The sequence below is a fragment of the Etheostoma cragini genome, chromosome 13, assembly GCF_013103735.1.
Source record: "Etheostoma cragini isolate CJK2018 chromosome 13, CSU_Ecrag_1.0, whole genome shotgun sequence".
NCBI lineage: Eukaryota > Metazoa > Chordata > Actinopteri > Perciformes > Percidae > Etheostoma > Etheostoma cragini.
In genome coordinates this window covers 19,936,511-19,958,829 of record NC_048419.1, presented here as the reverse complement: position 1 = coordinate 19,958,829, position 22,319 = coordinate 19,936,511, and the positions used below count along the sequence as shown (strand labels likewise).

General features: G+C 40.0%; 3 protein-coding genes across 5 annotated transcripts in view; all 3 read right to left on the bottom strand.

Moving 5' to 3' along the window:
- Positions 1-117: 117 nt before the first annotated feature.
- Positions 118-14,535, bottom strand: ddx46 (DEAD (Asp-Glu-Ala-Asp) box polypeptide 46). 2 transcript variants are annotated; one of them, XM_034890674.1, is made up of 23 exons: positions 14,364-14,535; positions 13,937-14,101; positions 13,308-13,427; positions 13,103-13,190; positions 12,841-13,009; positions 11,799-12,040; positions 11,372-11,482; positions 10,843-11,008; positions 10,354-10,474; positions 9,555-9,730; positions 9,031-9,152; positions 7,776-7,854; positions 6,654-6,736; positions 5,597-5,761; positions 5,260-5,422; positions 4,473-4,666; positions 4,178-4,315; positions 3,857-4,006; positions 3,405-3,632; positions 2,511-2,729; positions 1,766-1,910; positions 1,573-1,646; positions 118-618 (listed from the first exon to the last, which is right to left on the bottom strand). In XM_034890674.1, exons 1-23 carry the CDS (start codon positions 14,378-14,380, stop codon positions 571-573), a joined length of 3,183 nt encoding a protein of 1,060 aa, XP_034746565.1. In that variant the 5' UTR covers positions 14,381-14,535; the 3' UTR covers positions 118-570. The 2 variants fall into 2 exon arrangements, with proteins under 2 accessions (XP_034746565.1, XP_034746564.1); XM_034890673.1 differs by having other exon boundaries at positions 14,346-14,512.
- sec24a (SEC24 homolog A, COPII coat complex component) overlaps positions 12,289-22,319 on the bottom strand; it is a 32,982-nt gene continuing 22,951 nt past the window's right edge. For both annotated transcript variants that reach the window (XM_034890668.1, XM_034890670.1), the window contains exon 25: positions 12,289-12,327. In XM_034890668.1, coding sequence (XP_034746559.1) covers positions 12,324-12,327 — 4 coding nt within the window. In that variant the 3' untranslated portion in view covers positions 12,289-12,323. The remainder of the gene's footprint in view (positions 12,328-22,319) is intronic.
- On the bottom strand, positions 16,561-21,012 carry camlg (calcium modulating ligand). The gene is made up of 4 exons (XM_034890675.1): positions 20,700-21,012; positions 18,357-18,823; positions 18,029-18,094; positions 16,561-17,425 (listed from the first exon to the last, which is right to left on the bottom strand). Exons 1-4 carry the CDS (start codon positions 20,851-20,853, stop codon positions 17,234-17,236), a joined length of 879 nt encoding a protein of 292 aa, XP_034746566.1. The 5' UTR covers positions 20,854-21,012; the 3' UTR covers positions 16,561-17,233.

Here is a 22,319-nt window from a genome sequence, read left to right as displayed (position 1 = left end):
TATATTTTTATTGCTTCATTTATTTAATTTTTCATAAGCATATTTATTTATTCATTTCTGACTTAAATGGCATTCCACAGTATTCCCTAGTGTTTAATGCAAAAAGCCAGACAAATGTCTTTCTTTAGCAACACATTTTTATTGTGCAGAAAAGTAAAAACATCTTTTATCTGCCTATTACTTCATAAAGTCTATGGTTGGGATGTTGCTTGTACATACAGAGCGAAAATTTGACCCCAAAAAATTACATTTAAAAGAAAATGTTATACATAAAAGTCATAATGCAGATTGTGATGCTTCAATGACACTGGAGGTCAAGACTGCTTTAGACATTTTGGTATTTATGGTCTGTAGATATAAAATCGAAGGAAACTCAAGTGAAGCACAGAGGAAACTAAGAGGGGGGAAAAAGATGACAAAAAAAAAAAACATGAACTAAACTTAGCTTAATGACGGAAACATTATCACATATATAGACTAAAATATTCTTGAACCACTTTGATGAAACTGCCGAGATGACACAGGACTGTTGAGAGACGGAAACTCCCCCGGCGAGCCTTTGTTCCTCCTCTACAACACTTTGTACCGGCCTTTGCTTGTCGGCTGGTAGGAATTTTGCTGTAAAGAAAAAAGTAATACAATAAGTGACATCTTGCCTAGATATTTGCTAAATAACAACCATGTATTTTTTGTTTCTAGCTCTCAAAATCTAGTGCTAGACAAAATCTGGAATCAGCATGAGATCCAGTACTGGTTATTGATTTGAAGAAGCAGGAGCAGGGCCTGAAATTAACACCCAACCACCCGCCAAATGCGGGTGAATTTTGCAATTGGTGGGTTACACTGTCAATCTACCTGCCACATTAACAGGTAGACAATGAGAACTGAGTGATTCAGACGCGTAACTATCGGTAAGCAGGGTATGCAGTTGCTTATGGGCCTGGACCAATCAGGGGGCCGCATCACTGGAAGACATTGATTGACAGGGTCAAATTCATTTCCTTATTTCTATGTCTATGAAGACAAGACATGTCACTCGAACATCTCTAATTTACCAACACAACGTACAGCAAAATTTCAATGTAGGCCTACGCTGTAACGTTTTTTTCACTATAAAATCACTGAAAGGTCCTGCTGTTTTAATCATGTCGGCTCTCTGCAGCGGGTGGAGCTGCTGCTCCATTACCCCCCGCGACTGGCGCACTCAACTACACAAACATGCAAGGTGGATGCAGGAAAAAATGCAGATGAGATGTACAGGATGACCTAAATTGAGGACAGCTACATTATTGTAGGTGCGATGATAAATCCAATAATTAGACTACACATCAAACTGTATGAATGCATGTCCCAGCACAGGATAGGAAACTAAGCCTTTATGCTGGATTATGAGGGCGGGCCCCCCTACTACAGCACGTGATGAAAGCGCAATGTCCACGAGTAGGCTAGCGTGAATAGGATCATAGTGACACAGCAATTTCTGTTTTTCACCTTTATGAGGCAAAATAGTGACCGTGGCAGTGGCAGGTGTTCAAAAAAGTTAACTTTAGGCCCTGGGCAGGAAATACTTACTAATCTGATGAGCTCTTCCTTGATTAACCGCGTAATCTCTGTTTTGGCTTTCTGCACAGCCAGTTCATTTGCACCTAGAAAACAAACAAAATAGATATATAAAATGGTGTCAAACACATGGAATGAGAATGAATTCATAGACCATAGGTAGTTGAAAGAATTTCAGTGGAAAATATTTTTCCCTGACACATACTTTCAATAGCCAGGTAGATCTTGCGTTCTCCCTCCTTGGGCTCTTTGCCTGGAGGGAAATAGGTTCCTCTGATGGTGATGGCGGCTTCAGAGTATTCACCAATCCTCTGCAGAGCTTCTTTAGATGTCACCTTCCACCGGGCAGTCTGTGGAAGAACAGAATGAGGAACATTTTATAAGATGCTTTGTTAGATTCTCTCGTTCTTTGCACCAGTACCCATCAACGTAGAAAGGAGAAGGATGAAAACATTTTGGACTTAAAAAAAAAAAAACATGTATTTTGTTTTCTGTAAGATTCTTAATTCACTAGCAAATCAAAACGCATAGCACAGTTTCTTAAATAACTGCTACCGACAAGTCTTAAACATTAAAGGCCCAGAACTCAAAATCTCGTAATTGGCTGTATTGTTAAGCAGGGACCAGACATAAACACACGATTTTTTTTGTGCCAAAAATGGTTTGATTATTTCTCGGGTCTTTGTTTTTCCTTTCTGGTTTGAAATGGGCAGGGCTTAGTTGAAAACAGTGATGTCACATACTTCTGAGCACCGATCATGATGTAGCAACATTTCATAGCAATCAAAGTCGGAGGACAGCGGTGAGGTTGTTCACTTAGGGCATTACCTTTGTCAGTCAAATGTGATCAAACCACACTCATACAGTCCTGATGAAGCAGATGAGTTCAAAAGATCCAAAAAATCAAACAAGAATCTGCTGAATGTTTCAGTACAGCCCTGTGTGCCAACCTGAGGGAAGTCGTTGATCTCCAGTTCCTCTTCGTATCTCTTGATGGTCTCGGCCTGTTCAGCCGCCCGCTGCTCCTCCTCCAGCTTCTCCACGGGGGTGTAGTTCAGCTTGGCATTGATCTTCTCAGCCAGCTGCTCTGCGATGGTCTTGGCTGACACAGAGGGTGTCATGATGGTACCACCCCGCAGGATGGCGTTGGTGGCCTGCTGCATCACATCCTGTGCATAAAGAGAAAACCAAATTGACTTTATTTGCACCATGTGGCAAAAATGCATGTTGACAGAAACTGACTAGAGAATGGAGAACAAACAAAAAACATGAAATGAATGGTAGAAAATGACCAAAGAAATAAGGCCTTTGGTGGAGAGCTTTTGCATGTTTTAGGTTTATACGACAATATGAACTTGTGGTCTCTTTAAATTCAAATTAAATCATTTAATCTTTATGGCCACCTAAACCATAAACCTGAGGGCAGTGACTACAGATAATACTCCAACAACAATAATTAATGCAACTATATGCTGTATGTCATGATGAAAAACAAAAAAACTTTAAAAACAAATCTTTTTCATATTGAAATAACCGTATGTGGTGTTACTAACGACTTGCATCTTAGTAGTTACTGCGATATGTTCAAGTGAGGGTGAATTTTAATTCAGGATTTAATATACATATTTTGGATCATGTCTAGGAGTGCACAGCAAAAGTCTAACTGCTAGTGTTAAATTGACAGAAGGTCAACTTGCTGACTGACAAGAAACTGAATTTGAAGTTGTTAAACACAAAGTAAAGTCTGTGGTGGGTGACAGATGTTATATTTAGAGATTCCTCGCCATCTTTTTTTGGCTTTGAAAACAGACACATGCAACATTTTTCCTCCCTGGTTGACATACCTGAGCCTCAGCGCCCAGGTTCTTCTGAGCGTTGATCTTGAGCGCCAGCCTCTTGGCCATCTCCAGTTTCTGGATGTTTCCAGCAGATGGGGGTCCGAGGCCTGGCAGCCCTCCTGGGGCAGCTGATGTGGTGGTTGCTGATCCTGCCGAACCGGTGGCCGAGCCGGGAGCAGACAGATCCTTCACCCTCTTCTTGGAATTGAACATGCTCTCAATTTGCTCCTCAATCTCAGGAGGAGAAAAAAGTAAGGGAGATGATTGAGATGGGTTGGAACAATTAAATTATTATTTAGTAAGATTTTGTACTTACATGTGTCTTAAGACACAAAAAGTAAATAGATCTTTAATATGATGCTTATTATAAACTGCAGCACTGCATTTGGTTCCATGGTTACGTTCCCAATTTAATGAACATTTGAATTCATGTAATGTAGAATTTAAACATTACTCACATCCAGGGCTCCATCCTCATCATCGGAGTCCTGTAGTCCAAGAGCAGCTTTCTGCAACTTCTTTCTCTCATTTGCCAACGCGTGTTCTGTCTCATCAAACTTAAAGCCTTTTCCTGAGAAGCCGCTGCTGCTCTTGATGATCTTACCCTCCTGCAGGGATGAGGGGAAAAAAGAAAGAGGGGAAAATGAAAATTTCTTTAGATTTAATTCTCACACAGACCACTTATAAAACAGGAGAAGCATGTCTTCTTGCCCCCCCACCATAAGTTTCTAGATTAGCTGATTGAGACACCACACACTCCTCCCTTTTCCTCAGCTTACCGCTTTCTGTTGGTCTTTGAAGGAGGCCCAAAGCCGCTCTAGTTCAGACGGGACAGGAGAGCCGGATAGTTCCAAAGCTTTGATGATGTCCCCAGCATAGCGAACCTGATCCTCTGTGATGAAGGTATAGGCAAAGCCCTAGAAGAGGGAACAAGAGGTAAAGATGTGTAAAGCTATAAACTTCTATAGGATATTCAAGCCATTTACAGAGAGCCAGAACCAGTTTATTTTATACATTTAAAATAATGCCAAAATCCCACTCAACACAATGCAAATTCTGTTTTAAGTTAATCACCTTGTTGCCTGCTCTGCCTGTGCGTCCGGCCCTGTGGACGTAGTCCTCGTAGTGGTTGGGACAGTTGTAGTTGACCACCAGGATCAGCTGCTTGACGTCCAGGCCTCTGGCTGCCACAGAGGTGGCCACCATCAGACGACATGCTCCATTCTTAAAGTCGTTGATGATGCTGTCTCTGTCGTACTGATCAATTCCTAGGAGGAAGGCAGGAAAGAAATATATGAAAGATAAAATAATAGTATGAGTTATGGTAAGGCGGGAATCAGAGCTTTTAATAATGAATGTACTTATTCCCCATTCAGCTGTAGGAAGAGTTTTTACTTGAAACATTCACACTTGGGACCGAATAAAAAGGACACACTGCCCATTTTGGCTGGCAGTGGATAATAAATTAAAATCTATATAGTGCGTAGTAAATCTATCAACTATTCTCACATTATAAAAAGGTGCAAAATGCCCTATTTGATTGTAGTTTATCTTCCGATTTGAGTAGGAAAACCAAAACCCGAGGTTGCATGTCATTTGGACAATGTGGGTAATGAGGTACCCCATACCCTCCCAATCCCTTTAGCTGTTGCTGCAGTAGACATTTAGCTGTCTTTACAAGGTTTTTCCTAATGCCTTAGATTGAGATAAATACATTTGTTAACACATGACATCTGTCACTGCAGAGCTCACGGTCACATTTCTAGAATTTTGGATTACTGAAGTAAACTGCTCATTCTAAGTTTAAAGATATCCCAGTATCACAAGTTGTAATCAGTGCATCCCAAATGTGACTCCTTACCTCCATGCAGTGACATGCAGGGGTACGAGGCTTTCATCAGGTCTTTTAGCAGTGTGTCTGCATGCTCCTGTTTATCCACAAAGATGATGACCGAGCCTTTCTCCTGGTAGTGACCCAGAATCTCTAGCAGCTTTAGGAACTTCTTGTCCTCTTCAATTACCAGCTACAGACAAACGCAAAAAGGAAAGAGGGAGACAGTAAGAGATGAGGAGTCCAATTTGATCTGGGTTAAAAAAGTAAAATACTGGAGTCTGTCTAAGTAATGGACAAAGACACCAAATGTGGCCTTTAAATGCATATTTTTAGAAGAGATAGAGATGAAAAGTAGCTAATTTACCACGTGTTGTTCCACATCAGAGCAGACAACGCTGCGGCCTCCCACCTGGACCTCAATGGGCTTGGCCAGGATCCTACGAGCCAGGGCCTCCATGGCTCTGGGGAAGGTAGCCGAAAACATGACTGTCTGGCGGTCTGGACGCACGTTGTCCACAATACGCATCACCTGTAAGAAGAACCAAACAACACCTGGAGGTTAGTGAATTTTGTCTACTCTATTTATTTTTGAGGTTGTTTTTTCGGTTGTTCCAACCAAAGGGAACAGGGAAATGTCACTGTTGTAGTACTGTTGCATTATATTTTATTTCCCACCCCCATTTTTGCTGGTTTTGAGTGTTTTACCCTTATGCACTCAGTTGTAGGGCTGCACAATTAATCAAATTTTAACCACAAATCACAGTTTCCCACGATAAAATGTACGTTCATAGAACACTTTTTTTTTTTTTTTTTACAAAGCCAATCTACCGCTCTGCAAACCAATCTCTGATCATGTGCCAGTCAGTTGTTCCCTGCATCACGCATCTTAGTTTCTACATGTAGACAGTCACAGAGGAGTAATGTGAGGATAAATCCACAACAGATAGTAGTTGGTCATGTCGGTCACAAGGTTTACTAGTAAACGCAACATTTTGTCAGCAGTGACCAGTGCTAGTTAGTGTCTGTTAGCTCACAGGGTTCGACTAACATTTTTCCAAGGTAGCACCGGTGCACCTAATGTCCTCACATCCGCCAACTCTCCACAACCAAGCAATGTTGTTTATATCAATCTGGTTTAATGTTGCGTTACATGACCAATTTCTTCTGTAAAGCCATGCCTTTGTTTGTATCTTTTCGGTTACTCTTGTTATCTCAATATTGACCAGATAATCGTGATTATCATTTTGGCCATAATCGTGCAGCCCTACCCAATTGCTACTAACTGTGTGAGATAACTCTTTAAATTGTTCTTCATGGCAACAACCAACTGTTTTTGGGGCTGCCAAAAATGCAAAGTTAACAATTTCGGCATTAGAAAAAGTATGAGAAACTGTGTATATAGTAAATCCAGGGACACCCACCTGTGGCTCGAAGCCCATGTCAAACATCCTGTCTGCTTCATCCAACACCACATATGTTACTCTGCGCAGGTTTGTGACACGACCTACACACCAAAGTACAGGGGCATGAGGAAAACAGTTAACTTCATGAAAAGCCACTCATAATACGCATTAAACTAATCTACAACATTAACACAGAAAACCTTTTTCAGGGTAAGAATACTACACATTTCTTGACAACAAAAAGGCATCCTAACTTCAGAACATTTTTGGTGGACTAGTTTTAAGTGGCCAGGATTTTATTTTGTTTCTGGTCTTGCGTACCATCTCAGGGGCACGAGGGACCTGTAAATGTCAGAAAACAGCCTCTAGATACAATACAAGAGATGAGCCCCATCAAGCATTATCTGACCAAGCGCCTTTTCACCTACAAGGGAAACATATTACAGATTACCTCGCATGTGTGGAAACAAAAAACCCTTCTAGGATAATAACTGCTCAGAAAAGATTTACAAAATGCATAATAAAAGTGTCAGTAAATACTACAATTACTGCTTTACATTTCCAGTATTACATCACATTTGTATGTAAATGCTCAGTGCTGTACAGGGCTTTACAGTGATATCTATTCCTACAAGCCAATCAGGTGAATCAGGTGATCGGATGTTTGATCTGTGAAAATAAAAATATCTCTCCGTGCTTTGAAACATACTTATTAGAGTAAATGTACTCAAAACAACAACACTGCAGAACCCTGGTTGAGTAGTCAGGCTATTCTTATGTAATATATAATAACATATAATTACACATCCTGATATACCCACGTTACCACCCATGTATCAAACATTTTGATCGTCTCTGGCCTGGACCACGGAGGCAGCACCAGGTCCACCTACCTGTAATTGCCCTGATCTTCAGGAAACACACCACAGTCTTGCAGATATGACTGATTCCAAGGGTGGTCAAATAATGTCAACAGTTTAGTAAGTGGTACTGACTTTGTTAATGATGTACTTTATCATGTTGTAACATTTATTCCATGCAAGGTATTTAACAAAAAGGCTCACAATGCATCAAAACGCTTATTTGGAAGGACATCCTATAAGAGTAAAAAAGTGAGAGGGTCAACGTGTATGAACTCACCGCTGTTGGCCCCCAACATGTCAATCATTCTTCCAGGTGTGCACACGATTATCTCGGCTCCTCTCTTCAGCTCAGCAATCTGGAAGCCGACAACAACAACTGAAAGTATCAATCAACGTTCAAATTTAATAGTTGACCAAGCAGTGCTTACTTATCTTACAAACTGTGCTACAGTATTTCATATAAACAAATTCATTGTTACCAAGCTGAAACTAATTATTATATTTTTATAAGGGAACAGGGAAATGTCACTGTTGTAGTACTGTTGCATTATATTTTATTTCCCACCCCCATTTTTGCTGGTTTTGAGTGTTTTACCCTTATGCACTCAGTTGTAGGGCTGCACAATTAATCAAATTTTAACCACAAATCACAGTTTCCCACGATAAAATGTACGTTCATAGAACACTTTTTTTTTTTTTTTTTACAAAGCCAATCTACCGCTCTGCAAACCAATCTCTGATCATGTGCCAGTCAGTTGTTCCCTGCATCACGCATCTTAGTTTCTACATGTAGACAGTCACAGAGGAGTAATGTGAGGATAAATCCACAACAGATAGTAGTTGGTCATGTCGGTCACAAGGTTTACTAGTAAACGCAACATTTTGTCAGCAGTGACCAGTGCTAGTTAGTGTCTGTTAGCTCACAGGGTTCGACTAACATTTTTTCAAAGGTAGCACCGGTGCACCTAATGTCCTCACATCCGCCAACTCTCCACAACCAAGCAATGTTGTTTATATCAATCTCTACAAACATGAATGGTATTGTGGATTTTCATCCAACTCTTGGCAAAAAAGTAAGCAAAACATATTTCCCAAAATGTTGAATTTTTCCTTCTAGAACGAACACTTACACATTTGCCTCCCTAAGTTCACAGCCAAATAATAATTAAAGAGATTTTAAAAACTATCCTCAATGAAGGAAGAGACAGAAACAAAAGCATAACCCTGGAGTTGATCTTTACTACAGTTTAGGAAACTATAAATGGGCATGAGGAGATAAAGCTGGACATGAAGTCCTGTTGTGCGTGAATCACATGACATGCATTATGTTCGACTAAGGCCCTCTGGTTTTGGATCATTGTTAAAGACTGTCCTGCACCATTACAATGTCATTGTGTATTATTTTAACAGTACTGACCTCTACTTTGCTGCTTCGTTAGATGGACTTTTATTGAAAAATCAAATAATTGTAAGCCAGTTAAAGCCCTTGGGTAAATAAAATTAACAGGCAACAACAGCATGTGCGTGTTTACCTGTTCACTGATGCCGGTGCCTCCATAAACACACACCACCCCGAGTCCCAGCTGTTTAGAGAACTTCTTACATTCCTTGGTGATCTGCAGAGCCAATTCTCTGGTCGGGGTCATGATTATAGCTGAGGGAGAGCAAAGAAAAACAGGATGAGAAGAGCGAATATGTTTCTTCCTTTTACTATTTTGAACATTCACATTTTCACAATATGTTTTTGATGCGATGCAGAACCATAAAATGAGGTAAAATGTACTCTTAGGATGGCTCATAAAGAAGATTTGAAATGCTGCGGAAGCGTAACAGCCACTGGGTTATTATCCCAAAGTGCAAATTAGTCCCATTTTAGTCTTTCTTTGACCTACATTTGAACAGCACAGGAATACGACATCACCACTCCACTTCCCACAATCCCTATTCTTACTTTCTTTGTTTTGATTTAAACATAGTCAGAAGAAATGAAAATCATTTCTGTAAATGTTACAGTAGAGTGATGCCTAAAGTAAGTATAAATTGATCTATTCCTTACAGATTGGTCCCTCGGACTCCTCAAGGGGCCTCTGGTCCATGATGTGTCGGAACATGGGCATCAGGAAGGCTATGGTTTTCCCGCTGCCGGTCTTAGCGATGCCAATCAGGTCTCTGCCTGACATGATGGCAGGGATGGCCTGGGCCTGGATAGGGGTGGGCTTTTCGTAGCCATGCCTGGGTATATTTGTGAGAAAGATATTAAACGGTTGTTTCTGGTCAGGAAGAATGGTTGATACAATGTGGACATGATTTTTGTGGTGAGCTGCACTGAACCTAAATCACTGTTCTTTACACACAAGCTGACTTCCTAGCTATGTTTGTGGAAACTGATCTTTATTTTCTTCCAGCATGACTAGGGCTGCACAATATGAGGACAATATCTAATTGTAGTTATAATATATGATTCACGAAATTGGAGGGAATGTTCCTTTTTGTATCTCTCTTATTTTCATGTAACATTATTAACTTTGAAAGAAATTAAAATGGATTATAGTGTGATTGTTGCGAGGATCTGTGCCAAACAAAGATTTTTTTTCCTGTAGGATAGGATTTGTAGGCCAAGACATCTCTGCAGCATCACCATTCTTCATTCAGAATTGTCTGACACATATTTTGCCTTTAACAAATATTGCGACCCCCCTGAGATTTGGATATTGCACTAGTCTAGTCCATATTGGGATTTTGATACAATTGTGATAAATTGTGCAGCCCTAAGCAAGATCATTGCTAAATTGCTACATTGCCCTGAAAAAGTTGCCTCTTCTATCACATCCACAGTCACTATCAGACAGACTCACTTCCTCATTGCACCGAGGATCTTCATAGACACTCCACACTGCACCCAGGTCTTGATGGGTTTGGGACAGCCCTTCCCTTTAACGGCAATGCCTTCCAACTCCAGCCTGTACACGTTCACTTCTGTATTGGTTAAGAACCAGCCAAACAGAAAGATGTTAGATGGTAAGTGAAGGTTTACAAAGACACACATCTCCTTAAAGCTACATACACATTTCAGTCATTACTCAGAAAGGTTTCATACCCATCCCATATAAGAAACCAATATCAGCCTGATAAACTGGCAGCCATATCATGTGTAAATCCTAAACAGCAGAGGCCTGCAATTGTATGGGTACTGCTAAAATAAAATTTGTACAACACAGATATTATGTGCAACCTGTCAATTAAAATCATTAGCGTACAGCGGTAGGGAATATGAGGCAGTTTCCGATTTCAAAATCTCAGTTGTGGGATAAGAGCTAATCTTAACTGACATCTTCTTAACTGACCTTCTGGACTCATTCTTGCAAGCTCAGGGACCTCCACATAGAAGTTTTTGCGGTACGGCTCGTACTGGATCTTTCCGTGGTCAACAGGCTCTAGGACCTTCCTTTGTTTGGTCTGGAAGCCAGTCAGAGCCGTTTGCAGATCCACCTCCTCTTCCTCTGACGAGTACTGTCAAACACGTTGGTTACATTTTAGATAGTTAGCAGTGTGTTCTATTGAGAGACAGTTGTATAAATTGTCAAGCTTTTTGTCTGAGTCTAAATCAGGATGTGCATTTAATTCCCTGGGAAAACTGAAATATTGTTGGATGGGTAAATATTTTAAATCTGAGAGAAGAGTGGTGTTGCTTGGGGAAAAGGAGCACTTTTAGCTGATGAAGCCATCAGTGTTAGTGAAATGCATTTTAACATGTGATCTCCTTCACAAACAAAACATTGATGTGGGCTTAGTGTGTGTGTGTGTGTGTGTGTGTGTGTGTATATATATATATATATATATATATATATATATATTTTTTTTTTTTTAACTCACTTCCATAGCATCCTGGTCATTCTCCATCAGCTCCCCCTTCTTCTTGTGAGTGTTGGGCCCTTTCTTGGTTTTAACAACAGTCACCACTTTGGTATATGTCATTGCTCCTTTCTGTTGAGGAGGGAAAAACATGTAGAATATCTGACAGAACAGAGGAAGAAAAAAAATCCACAGACATGACATCTAGCCAAACAGTAGTAGACCAACTGATGTTGACAACTGACAGGAAGTGGTTGTCAATCTTGTCGCAGGTTTCTAAAAAAGGAGTCAACTAAAGTCTTGGATTATTTAAAGCAATTAGCCCCTAGTTGAAATGTTCCTTTCCGAACAAATTCATTTTTTACAACCCTGGCCACAATACATATCAGACATCATCAGGACTTGTCTCCAGACTAAAGTAATTCAGTATTTTTTCCATTGCACTCACCTTATCATTTCCTTTCATGGCTCCCATGTTGAACTTCTTCACCTCCTGTTTCACCTCCTCCATGTAGGCGTCCAGAGGATCCAGGTCATCCTCCTCCGCCTGCTGCACCATGGGAGTCTCCTCCTCCTTCTCACCCTCCTCTTTCTTCTCCTCCGTTATCTCCATCTCTTTCATTTCCTCCTTCTCTTCCCCATCTTCGTCGTCATCTCCCTCCATTGGAGCTGAAACATCTTCGTCATCATCTGAAATGAAGAGTCAATTAGTTCATTAAATAAGGCCCTGCAGTAGGGCTGGGCAATATATTGATAATAAATTGATATTGTGATATGAGACTAGGTATTGTCTTAAGATTTTGGATATCGCATATCACGATATCGTAATAAGACACCTGTGTGTTGTCTTTTCCTGGTTTTAAAGGCTACATTACAGTAAAGTTATATACTTTTCTGAACTTACCAGACTGTTCCAGCTGTTCTATTATTTGCCTTTGCCCACATTACTTCCCCTTTTCCACATTACTGATGATTATTTATCTAAAATCTAAGTGCAAACATTTTTATGAAAGCCCCAATTGTCAAGCCTAGAATATTGCCACAATATCAATATCAAAGTATTTAGGCAAGAATATCGGATATGTGATTTTCTCCCCATCACCCAGTCCTACCCTGCAGTACTACAGCTAAGGTCTGTTCTTGTCAAGTTTAAGTCACGCTTAGCTGATTAAAGTATATTCACCCGTTAAAAATGGATTTGAATTGAATGATTTAATTAATTATCAAGCACAAATACCAAACATTTGCTGGGTACATTTTCACAATGCAAACAATGCTTTCATTACTTAAATTAATTGTTCTTTACCAAGTAAACAATGATAAACATACCAAGTAGTGATGAGAACTAATCAATGGTTCAACTGACAATACTCCAATTAAATAATCCAATCCAATAAATAATCAAACGAGGAGGTATCTTTGGCACCTTTTTGAGAGTTAAAGAAACTTGCCTTCTCATTTGTTGTTTAATATTAAATGTGCTTCCTCACCCTCATCATCCTCCAGGCTCCATTTCTTGCCCTGTTTCATCTCCTCCAGTTCTCTCTTGATCTCTCCGATGTTTTCGATTGCCTTCTTCCGCTGCTCTTCCCTCCACTTCTCCACTCGTTCCTTCCTCTTCCTCATCTCCTCCTCCAGCTTGTTTTGGTCAAAGTCTTGCTGCATGGACACAGAGGAAAGATCAGAAATATTTCCCACCTACTACGCAGTGACCTTCTAGTGGTTAGCAAGGACCGAACATATGGAACTTACATCCTCAACCTTCTCATCCTCTTTCTCCTCTTTAATCTTTTTCTTATCAGATAAAGGATCAACGTTGTCTTTCTCATTGCTCCTGGACCTATAGGTAAGATAACAATAATGAGAAAAAGAAAAACAGTAGCATGGTTTTGGTTATCAGAGCTGTCATTTATGTCTTGATATGTTTGATTATTTATTTTTAAGAAGCCCCACTCACTCATCTGGTCTCCTGCTCTTGCTGGGGCTACCAGATCGGGACCTGCGGGCTCGGCTCCTGCTGCCCGACCTCCTTCTGTCTCGGCTTCTGGACCTCCTCCTCTCTCTGCTCCGGGAGCGCCTAGCCAGAAAAGGCAAAAATATGCCATGAAAGCACACAGGACAGGAGGGAGATGATAATATCACTCTCTTTCACTTTTAAAAACATGTTTAAACTTGGTCCATTTCATTATCTCAACAGGTTGCAAACAATAACCGATAGCCTAGATTTTTAGAGCATATGCAAACAAACAGTCCCTCTTAAAATTAACTGCAGTAGCTTTATTGTGGTTTGTTTTGAGATGAAAGTTATTGTTCCCTGTATACAACACAGGCCTAATCTAATTCCATTTTCACAGCAATGAGCACAAGCATATAAAAGTAAAGCTCCTGATGGCAGGGGATCACGGTATCATGTCACAGGTAAACCAAGTTCCATGATCTGATTTCGATGTTGCTAGTGCAAAATTATTCTCCTCCATTTTTCTATCCGGTTCCGTTTGGTCCCTTTAGCTAAGTGTAAACAGCTAGCTAACAATACAGTCTTCTATTTGAACAATCACGCGTTGTCAACTAACGTAGAGCACCCACCTGACTCGTTTTCTGTCCCTGGACCGGGACCTGCGGCGGTCCCGACTCCGTGACCGCTCCCTCCTGTTTCGGTCTCGGTCATCTTTCTTGGAGCGTTTGTCCGGGGAGCGACTCTTTGAACGGCTACCCGACCGTCCCCGAGACGCAGAACGCTTCCTGTAGTGTCTGAGGACCAAACAGCATAATAATCACATTAGCTGACAAACTGTTGAAGGCAAAGTGCATTAATAAAAATGTTTAATATATATTCCACGGCTTTCTGAGAGTAACTGTCGGTTGATATTAATTAACATTTGCATGTTTTAGCTAGCATGCTAACCGAAATTAAACCGTTTAAAGTTTAGCTAGCAGCCACAGGAGAAAGTCACAATTGATTCAACGGAAGATTAAAGAAAAACATCAACTTAACCTGATATTTCGGACATACCTCGACTCACGTCCCATCGGTATTCCACGAGGTTATGTCTTGTAAAAAAAAAAGTCGGTTTAGTTCACAGATAGAAACGACTCTCGTGCGGTGGACGGCTGTTTGTGTCTATGAAGCCTCACGTTAAATAACTGCGACGTTCACAAACTCGTAGTGTGACAGCTTAGAGCGCCCCGCGTGGTCGGAGGTCAGAACTACAACGCTGAACTGAAGCCAGAGCGACACAGGTGGTGCCAAACCAGACCTTTTTAAATAGGATCTTGCAGAAGGGGGCCGTACTGGTAAGTACAGTATAGTAAGAACATTTACCTGTTGATGTGCATTAACAATTAGATAAAAGAAAGAAAGTGAGAGTCAAAACAGTGTATGTCAAAGAAGTAGTATTTATTTGGTAGACTTTAACCAGTCATATATTATTGCGAATATTTTTAATGAAAGCTCATGTCAACACTGAATTTGTTACTGTATAGTAAGTAAGATACTGTAGGAGTTATGCTTTAAACATGATCAAAAACAAGTCAAACAAGTCGTAGGATAAATCACACTAATTTATTTACATGGAAAAAAAGAAATTCACATCGATAAATTAATTTGGATGTTACAAGTATAGAAAGAAGACATTACAGCACAGACGTAGTAGAGATTATATATGAAGTATTTATAAATGCAAGACATATCACCAGAATTACTTAATACAAGAAGCATAAAACTCCCACTGCCCCATATATATTTCCAGCAACAGTACTTTCCAGTGAAACCAAAAAGATTCTCATCAATCACACTTTTTGTTACATACTTATACTGTATAAAGTTTACTGCATTTTTTAACTCATAGCCGTGCAAAATAACAACCTCTACATTCAAGTACTACATGCTTCTTCTGACTTTACAACTTAAAAACGAGGGAAAAAACTTGTTTGTAAAATGGGTCCGCCTTCTGAACACTGGAGTACAGACCGCAACAGACAATATGACTTAAAGCACTGCCTATGAGGAAATCTGTCACAACACAAACACATATATCCATTAAAGGGGAGTTTGAGTTCTTAAGACACAAACTAAAATCATTAGGAACTGGATACTGTTAAATACTTCTAAACTAAAACTTTCATTTAAATCTACCACTAACTTAAAGCTGGAGGGCCATGTGTGTAACTGTCCCTGATGCTTCGTGAACTAAAAATAACCAGCGATACATTTGAGGTGATCTAGAAAAATGTGTAATTCGTCCTCAATTCCTACTTGTTTATTTCCTGTATCCAAACGTCAACCTTTCCTGCTAGCTGACATATGTATGGCAGAGAAAGGGCCATATGTGAAAACTATTTTCAGGTCTTTTGAGTTCATTCACAGAAATCAAGAAAAAATAGCAAATTACTTTAAAGTTTAAGTCAGAATCCTGAGAGTAAAGTCCGAAACTAATAAAACCCGTTTTTGTTTTTTTAATGGTGCTAAACCTCTGTCATTACAAACAGTTTGGTTCCTTCAAACCAAAGTGTTAAAGGAAACCTTGGACCTCTATGGTGGTCTTCTTCTGCTTGAGGTGCAGAGGCAGGGGTATTCTGTATGGGGGGGGGGAACACTTGCCTCTGTCAGTCTTAAGCTTTCTGCTTAATTACGTCATCAACTGTTAATATTAACCAATCGAGTGCCTCAATACACCTCCTCACACAAAGTGGATTTTTAACTAAATGTATGAAGCTTTAGCCTAAAAGGTTGTAGTTATTCAGCAGGCTACAGTTATATGAAGGTTAGTTTCCCTGCCTGACGCACTGTAGGGCTGACTCATATGGAATAAAGATATTTCATAGTACTGTATAAGTTTGAGATAACTGAAAGTAAATGATACCTATATAGTACAAGTGGGTTATTTTTTGCTGATATTAGGAGATCAACTACCTCCAAAGCTGAGGAGTCTGCATCACATTAGCCGAGAATTTAACCCTACCCAGCTTATGTCCCGTCTAGGGAGTTTATGAGGATATAGAAGGACCCGTGGCATTATTATTCTCTACCAGCTTTTAGTAAATCTGTTGTATAAATCAAGACTATGCCATTTTCAAAGAACAAATAACACATTCTTCTTCTTCTTACAGATGAAATGACTTCATAAACAATAAAACAGTGTTTATCAATTCAATACACCCAGGGACTTTGCAGCTAATGTCTTTCCTGAGTCCGTTTGCTACCGTATGTTTTCTCTAACCTGTGCTACTGTTGCACTACATTTTAGCATTTAACTTGCTCACAAAATCACTCCTGGTGGCCAAAGAGGCCGCTGTGTCGCAAAAGTGACATAATCTCACTTTAAGGTGATTTAATGATTCACCGCAAACAATTGTTTTTAAAAGAACTTAACAGTGTCTGAGAGACATATTTGCTGCCCTCTATTGGTTTAACTTGGATTTTGAATACATTTGCATTTACCAGAATATCAGAACCAGAATTTTTGATATTAATGATGTCAGTTATAGAAATATCACCCAGGCCTTAATGGACTCCAGTGTTTCCCATTCATAAGTTAAGAGGAATTTGTGACCTCCAGACTAACATTTACCATTTGCTGTGCTAGACCTGACAAATAAACATCACTCGGCACAATAAATGAAACTGTACACTCTGGGCACAAGCAAACACATCCTGACTTTCTTTCTCTCAGGTTCAGTCCAGAGCAAATGACAGATCTGTAACAAACACTGGACTCTCACATGTAGAGACCCTGATCATAAGGCAGTAAGGATATGAGTTTCCAGACTGTCAACAATAAACCCACGTCAGCAAATGTAAATGACCATGCCTTCTTGTTATGGTAGACTGAGGGAGGGGACACAAGAAGGGGGGTGCACGTTTACTAAGAACTTCCTGGTCCATCACGGAGTCTCTGATCCAATGAGCAGCAGGAACTCGTGCGAGAGGATAAAGGTGAAGAAGTAAACACATAGGTCGGCGAAGACGTCACTCATCCTCCTGTAGGTGTCCATGGAGCGGTTGATGACCTCAGCAGGGATGCCGGACAGCAACAGGGCAGCGGTCAGCACAGTGGTCTGGGCCTTCTTCTCTACCTGGAGGAACAGGAAAATAACGCAAAGACACTGATGCAGGGCTGCAACTCATGATTATTTTCTTAAAATTTAGGTATCCAATTTTTTTAAGAGATAATCAATCAATTGTTTAGGAAAATTGTGAAAGATAACAGACAAAAGCAGTGTTACACAAGGAATTACTGGAGAACATTCAGTAATGTTTACTGTGGGTGTGGCCAGCAGTGAGATGGTTGGGCTGTCAGCCAGAGCACAAGGAAGGCAAAGCAGCAACGATCAAGTTTAAAATGTCTTAATTGGACCCAACTTTTGTCAAAACTTATGATAAATCTTGTGAGAAACTAAACAGGCCAAACAAACTAAAATTAAAAAGTGGAAGATTGACCAACCCTAATTACGACACAACCTTACTTAACCTTTATCAAAATCATGTATGTCGCTGCTGCAAATGTTTAACGCCGTGCCTCCAAAGTATATCTTCACACCGATCATTACAACATTACTCCTTGGAAATCATGCCTAAATTATGAGTTTCTGCATTGAAATTACAATCCCTGCATACATATTAGATCGGAGTCTCTAACAATGGGAAAGATCGATATTAAATATCTAATACAAACTCACCTTTGGAAAGTATTTGAACAACCCCATGTAGGCCAGTTCCAGGGTCAGAAATGGAGCAAATATTGACTGGAATGAAAGAATTACACGGAACAATATCATGTTTCTGATATCGGACCGGTATAATGTGTGACATTCCCACAACATGTATTTCATTGGTTTTACATTTTCACACCTGAAGGGATCTATATACACTGTATTTACGTTTTAAAATTGAGTAAGTGTTCAAATAAATAAAAAATAAGACCAGAAGTGGTAACATGTCAAAATTACCAATGGGCTAAACTCATAGTTATCAAAGCAGCACAGTGTCTACAGCGAGCACACTCACCAGAAACGTGCAGACAAAAACCCTGACAAAAACAGCGAGGAGGATGCTGCCAGTGAGGCGGAAGATTCTGAAGGGATCAAACTCCTCTGAGTCAGACCCTCCTCCGTCCTGGGCTGGCTTCTCATTGGCCAGCTGACCCCGCAGTTTCATGGCATCGTCAAAACGGGACAGGTACTTCTGGAGGCCTGGACGTGGGGATCCGCTGTGTTCATCTGATGCCCGCTCCCCCCTCGGTCTCTGTTGGATGCCTCCAATGTTGTCTTCCAGAAAGCCTGCCAGTGGCTCACTGCAGTCAGGCAGGGGTGAGCCCCCCCTCTCTGGGGTGGCACCGTGGGAGCGGCTGACAAGCCCCGAAGCCTCTGGCAGGAAGGGAGACGGTCTCGAAGAAGATGAGGCTGATGACCACGGCTCTGTCCTGTCAAGGTCAAGGTGGAAGCGGGGTTCTGTGGGCCGGAGGAGCGTTCCAGCTGAGGATGTAAGACAGCATCAGTGTCATCAGAATCAGAAATACTTTATTGATCCACGAAGGGAAATTCCGTGTTGCAGTTGCACAAATTGTATAAATAACAAGTAGAAATATAAATAAAGAAATGTAAAGGAGTGTGGATTTGTACAGTATTTACATAGTTAAAGGAATGTTATGATACGGCATTTAAATAATTAAGAAGTCGTATAGGTGAACAGTAATAATAATGGTAGCAGTAGAGTATTGCACACATTTCAAGAAGTCAGATATCATCGGATAAATGTAAACTGAGCTCATAGTATGAATGAGATTTGAACAATTCAGAAGAAGTCTAATCAAACAAAATATATGATTTCAGGGTCTTTAACCCTCAAATATTGATCAGTTACAAGATTGTCACAATTTGAGAAATATGTTTAGTTATTTTTCTGCATTTCAGCTAGATGTACAGTATTATTATACATTATGTATTAATACACAGACAGATTTGTTGCTCTTAAGGTAGCTGGCATTGGCATTTGTAGGCATAGGACGAGACCTGCAGCTATCGCTTATTTTTATATTGATGGATCTGCTGCTTTTCCCTGATCATTTAATTCATGTTTTACTTAAATGAAGTCAGAACAATATAAATATAACATCACAATTTCTCAGAATCCAAGGTGGCGTAACTTAATTGCTTGTTTTTTCTGACCAACAGTCCATAACCAAAATATAGTAAATTTGCTATCGTTAGACGTCAGGAAGGAATGTTAAGAAACCATCCAATATTCACACTGGAAACATGTGTTTGTAAACTGTAAAAATTGTTGTGATTTTGTCATTTTCAACTAATTGTTTCCGCTCAGCACCCCATCTCCAGGCAGTAGAGAGAGAGTTTGATCAGTTAGTTTCTGGTTTGAACCCATGGCTGGGAGAATGTACCACCCATTCATACATTTATACTCAATGGTGAAAGAAGTATTCAGATCAATAAAAGGTCCCATGACACATTGCTCTTTGGATGTTTTTATATAGACCTTAGTGGTCCCCTAATACTGTATCTGAAGTCTCCTTCCCAAAATTCAGCCTCGGTGCAGAATTACAGCCACTAGAGCCAGTCCCACAATAAGCTTTCCTTAGGACGTGCCATATCTGACAACTCTGCTTGTTTGAAAGCAATGTTGTCTCTCTCTCTCTCTCATGGTTGGGCCAAATTCTCTGGGCGAGCAAAGCAAATAAATGGGAGGTAACCTTGCCCCTTATGACCTCTTAAGAGGCAAGATTCCAGATTGGCCCATCTGAGCTTTCATTTTCTCAAAGGCCGAGAAGGATACCCAGAGCTCGGTTTACACCTATTGCCATTTCTAGCCACTGACCATAGGCAGGCTGGGGGAACACATATTAATAATAAATAACCTCATAATGTGAAATTGAAATTTTCATGTAAACGTGCTAAAACCACACACCATTTGCATTGCCCTACTGTGTTACTCTTCACAATCCTCATAGATCTGTCTGTTTACATGCGTGTGTGTGTATGCATGGCCATGTGTTCAGACCTGTGTACAATTTCTATAGACATACTTACATATGTTACTATAGTAGTCAAATGTTTAGGTTTCCTTGTTCAGCATTGTTGTCCTTGTTTTTAGCTGTATGTCTATTTCTGTATACGTAGGCTACTTTGAGAGCAACAAAAAGCCGGAGTCAAATTCCCTGTATGTGTTCACACTAGCGTATTACTTACTAACCACCAATGTATAAAGCTAGTTCTCTGGACACAGGTAATTTTGCTAATTGTCTGTTAGCTAGCTCAAACAACAGCAGTTAGATGACGCAGGCGAGTCACGACAACATGTTTCAAAGGCCAACTCATAATTCTCATAATTGCATACCGTTGATATCAGGCTCGTTTGTAGTGTAGCCCACGATTCTATTCATCCTGTCCTCTGAATTCATGAGCAGTTTTCTCCTCCGGATCTCTGCCCTCCTCTGCGCCGCCGACAGACAAGCTGCCTTCTCTCCCGCGCTGGCATCCGCGGACTCCATGTTGAAATAAATTAGCGTCGACTAAATAGTACAGTCACGATACATAAAGAAATAACGATTACAATAGCAACACAAACGCCCCAGACCACTGAATTAAACAGTACACACACAACGGAATGGACCAGGCGTTTGTGTGAGGAGGGACAACGCACAATGATGATGTCACCGCCGAGAATGACAAGGTAGTTTCTCTTTAACTGTCAATGGGTAGTCTCCATAGACAGTTAAAGAAGGTTTAAGGGTAGTTTAGAGAGGTTATGTTTTAAGCACCTGATTTTAATTTTGACCAAACTTTACATCCATAAGTCCAAATTCCGAGAGCTGTCCCTTTACATTAAAACGTATTTCTACTATATCCTGTTACAGTAATAAGAAGGCTGTTAGAACCATTTACTGTCTCTGGTTAGAACACACACTATTTGTGCTTTATGTAAATTGAGTTTTTTCTTTCTTTTTGTTATTTTATTTTTCGTATCTCCCCACGTGCACTTGACCTGTTTGTATTGTATAGATTTGTGGCTGTAGCCTATACTTGTTCTGTGTTCAATAAAAAAAAATAAAGCTGTTTTAATGCCCTCAACGCTGACTTGCGAGAAACAGAGGTATTGTTGTGTGACGTGTCATTAGGTGCTGTCTGGTTACACGCCATGCTGGAAGAAGTATTTAGATCTTAACTTTAGTAAAAAAAAAAAGTACTAACACTACACTTCAAAAAATACTTCATAAGCAGAAAATTGTCCCCTGTGACATACTATTATATATTATATCATTAGATTATTATTTATCATGCACTATTGTGAAAAACAACAACAGGATTTTACTTTATAGCTTATTTTTAACTATTAACTAATGATTACTTTCAGTTTGGAATAGTCAGCTGATTGTTTACACCGTTAATTTATTGCTTGGTTTGTAGAAATTCTGAAAAAACTAAATAGTGAGAAATGCTAAAAGTATAACAATTCCCCCTGAAATGTAGTGGAGAAGTATAAGGTAGCATGAGAAGAAAAGACTTGTCAAGTACCTCAACTTTGTACTTGACGTAATGTACTTAGTTACCTTCCACCACTGGCTTCTATAGTACATAAAATAAATCAGCAGGGGCGGACTTAGTGATTTCGGGACCCCAGGCCAAAAACATGCATATGCCATTTTCCACATACAGTATATTATGATAAGAACGCACAGCCATAACTATACAAACCTAATGATTAAAAACACCTAAAATAGTTATGTATAATAGAAAACTAAGAAAATCAAAAACTAGTTACATTTGAGAAGCTGAAACCAGTGAATTTTTGCTTCAATAATCATAGTATGCGTTTTGGCTTTTTTCCTTTCTTTTCTACTCTGCTTCTGACTGGCCAGTAGTGCTCACTAGGTGCTGTGTAATGTCCGACCCCAAACAAAGATGGAATAGAAGTGTGATGACTCTGTAGCTAAAACAAAGAGAGCTCAACACAATG

Excerpts from the sequence above, each read along its gene's own strand:
- camlg (XM_034890675.1), bottom strand. The coding sequence starts at position 20,853 with ATGGAGTCCGCGGATGCCAGCGCGGGAGAGAAGGCAGCTTGTCTGTCG. Across the intron at positions 18,824-20,699 it reads AAACGAGCCTGATATCAACG|CTGGAACGCTCCTCCGGCCC; the intron begins GTATGCAATTAT and ends TTACATCCTCAG. Across the intron at positions 18,095-18,356 it reads TTTTTGTCTGCACGTTTCTG|TCAATATTTGCTCCATTTCT; the intron begins GTGAGTGTGCTC and ends CTTTCATTCCAG.
- ddx46 (XM_034890673.1), bottom strand. The coding sequence starts at position 14,380 with ATGGGACGTGAGTCGAGGTATGTCCGAAATATCAG. Across the intron at positions 7,855-9,030 it reads GCACCGGCATCAGTGAACAG|ATTGCTGAGCTGAAGAGAGG; the intron begins GTAAACACGCAC and ends GTCGGCTTCCAG. Across the intron at positions 2,730-3,404 it reads ACCTGGGCGCTGAGGCTCAG|GATGTGATGCAGCAGGCCAC; the intron begins GTATGTCAACCA and ends CTTTATGCACAG.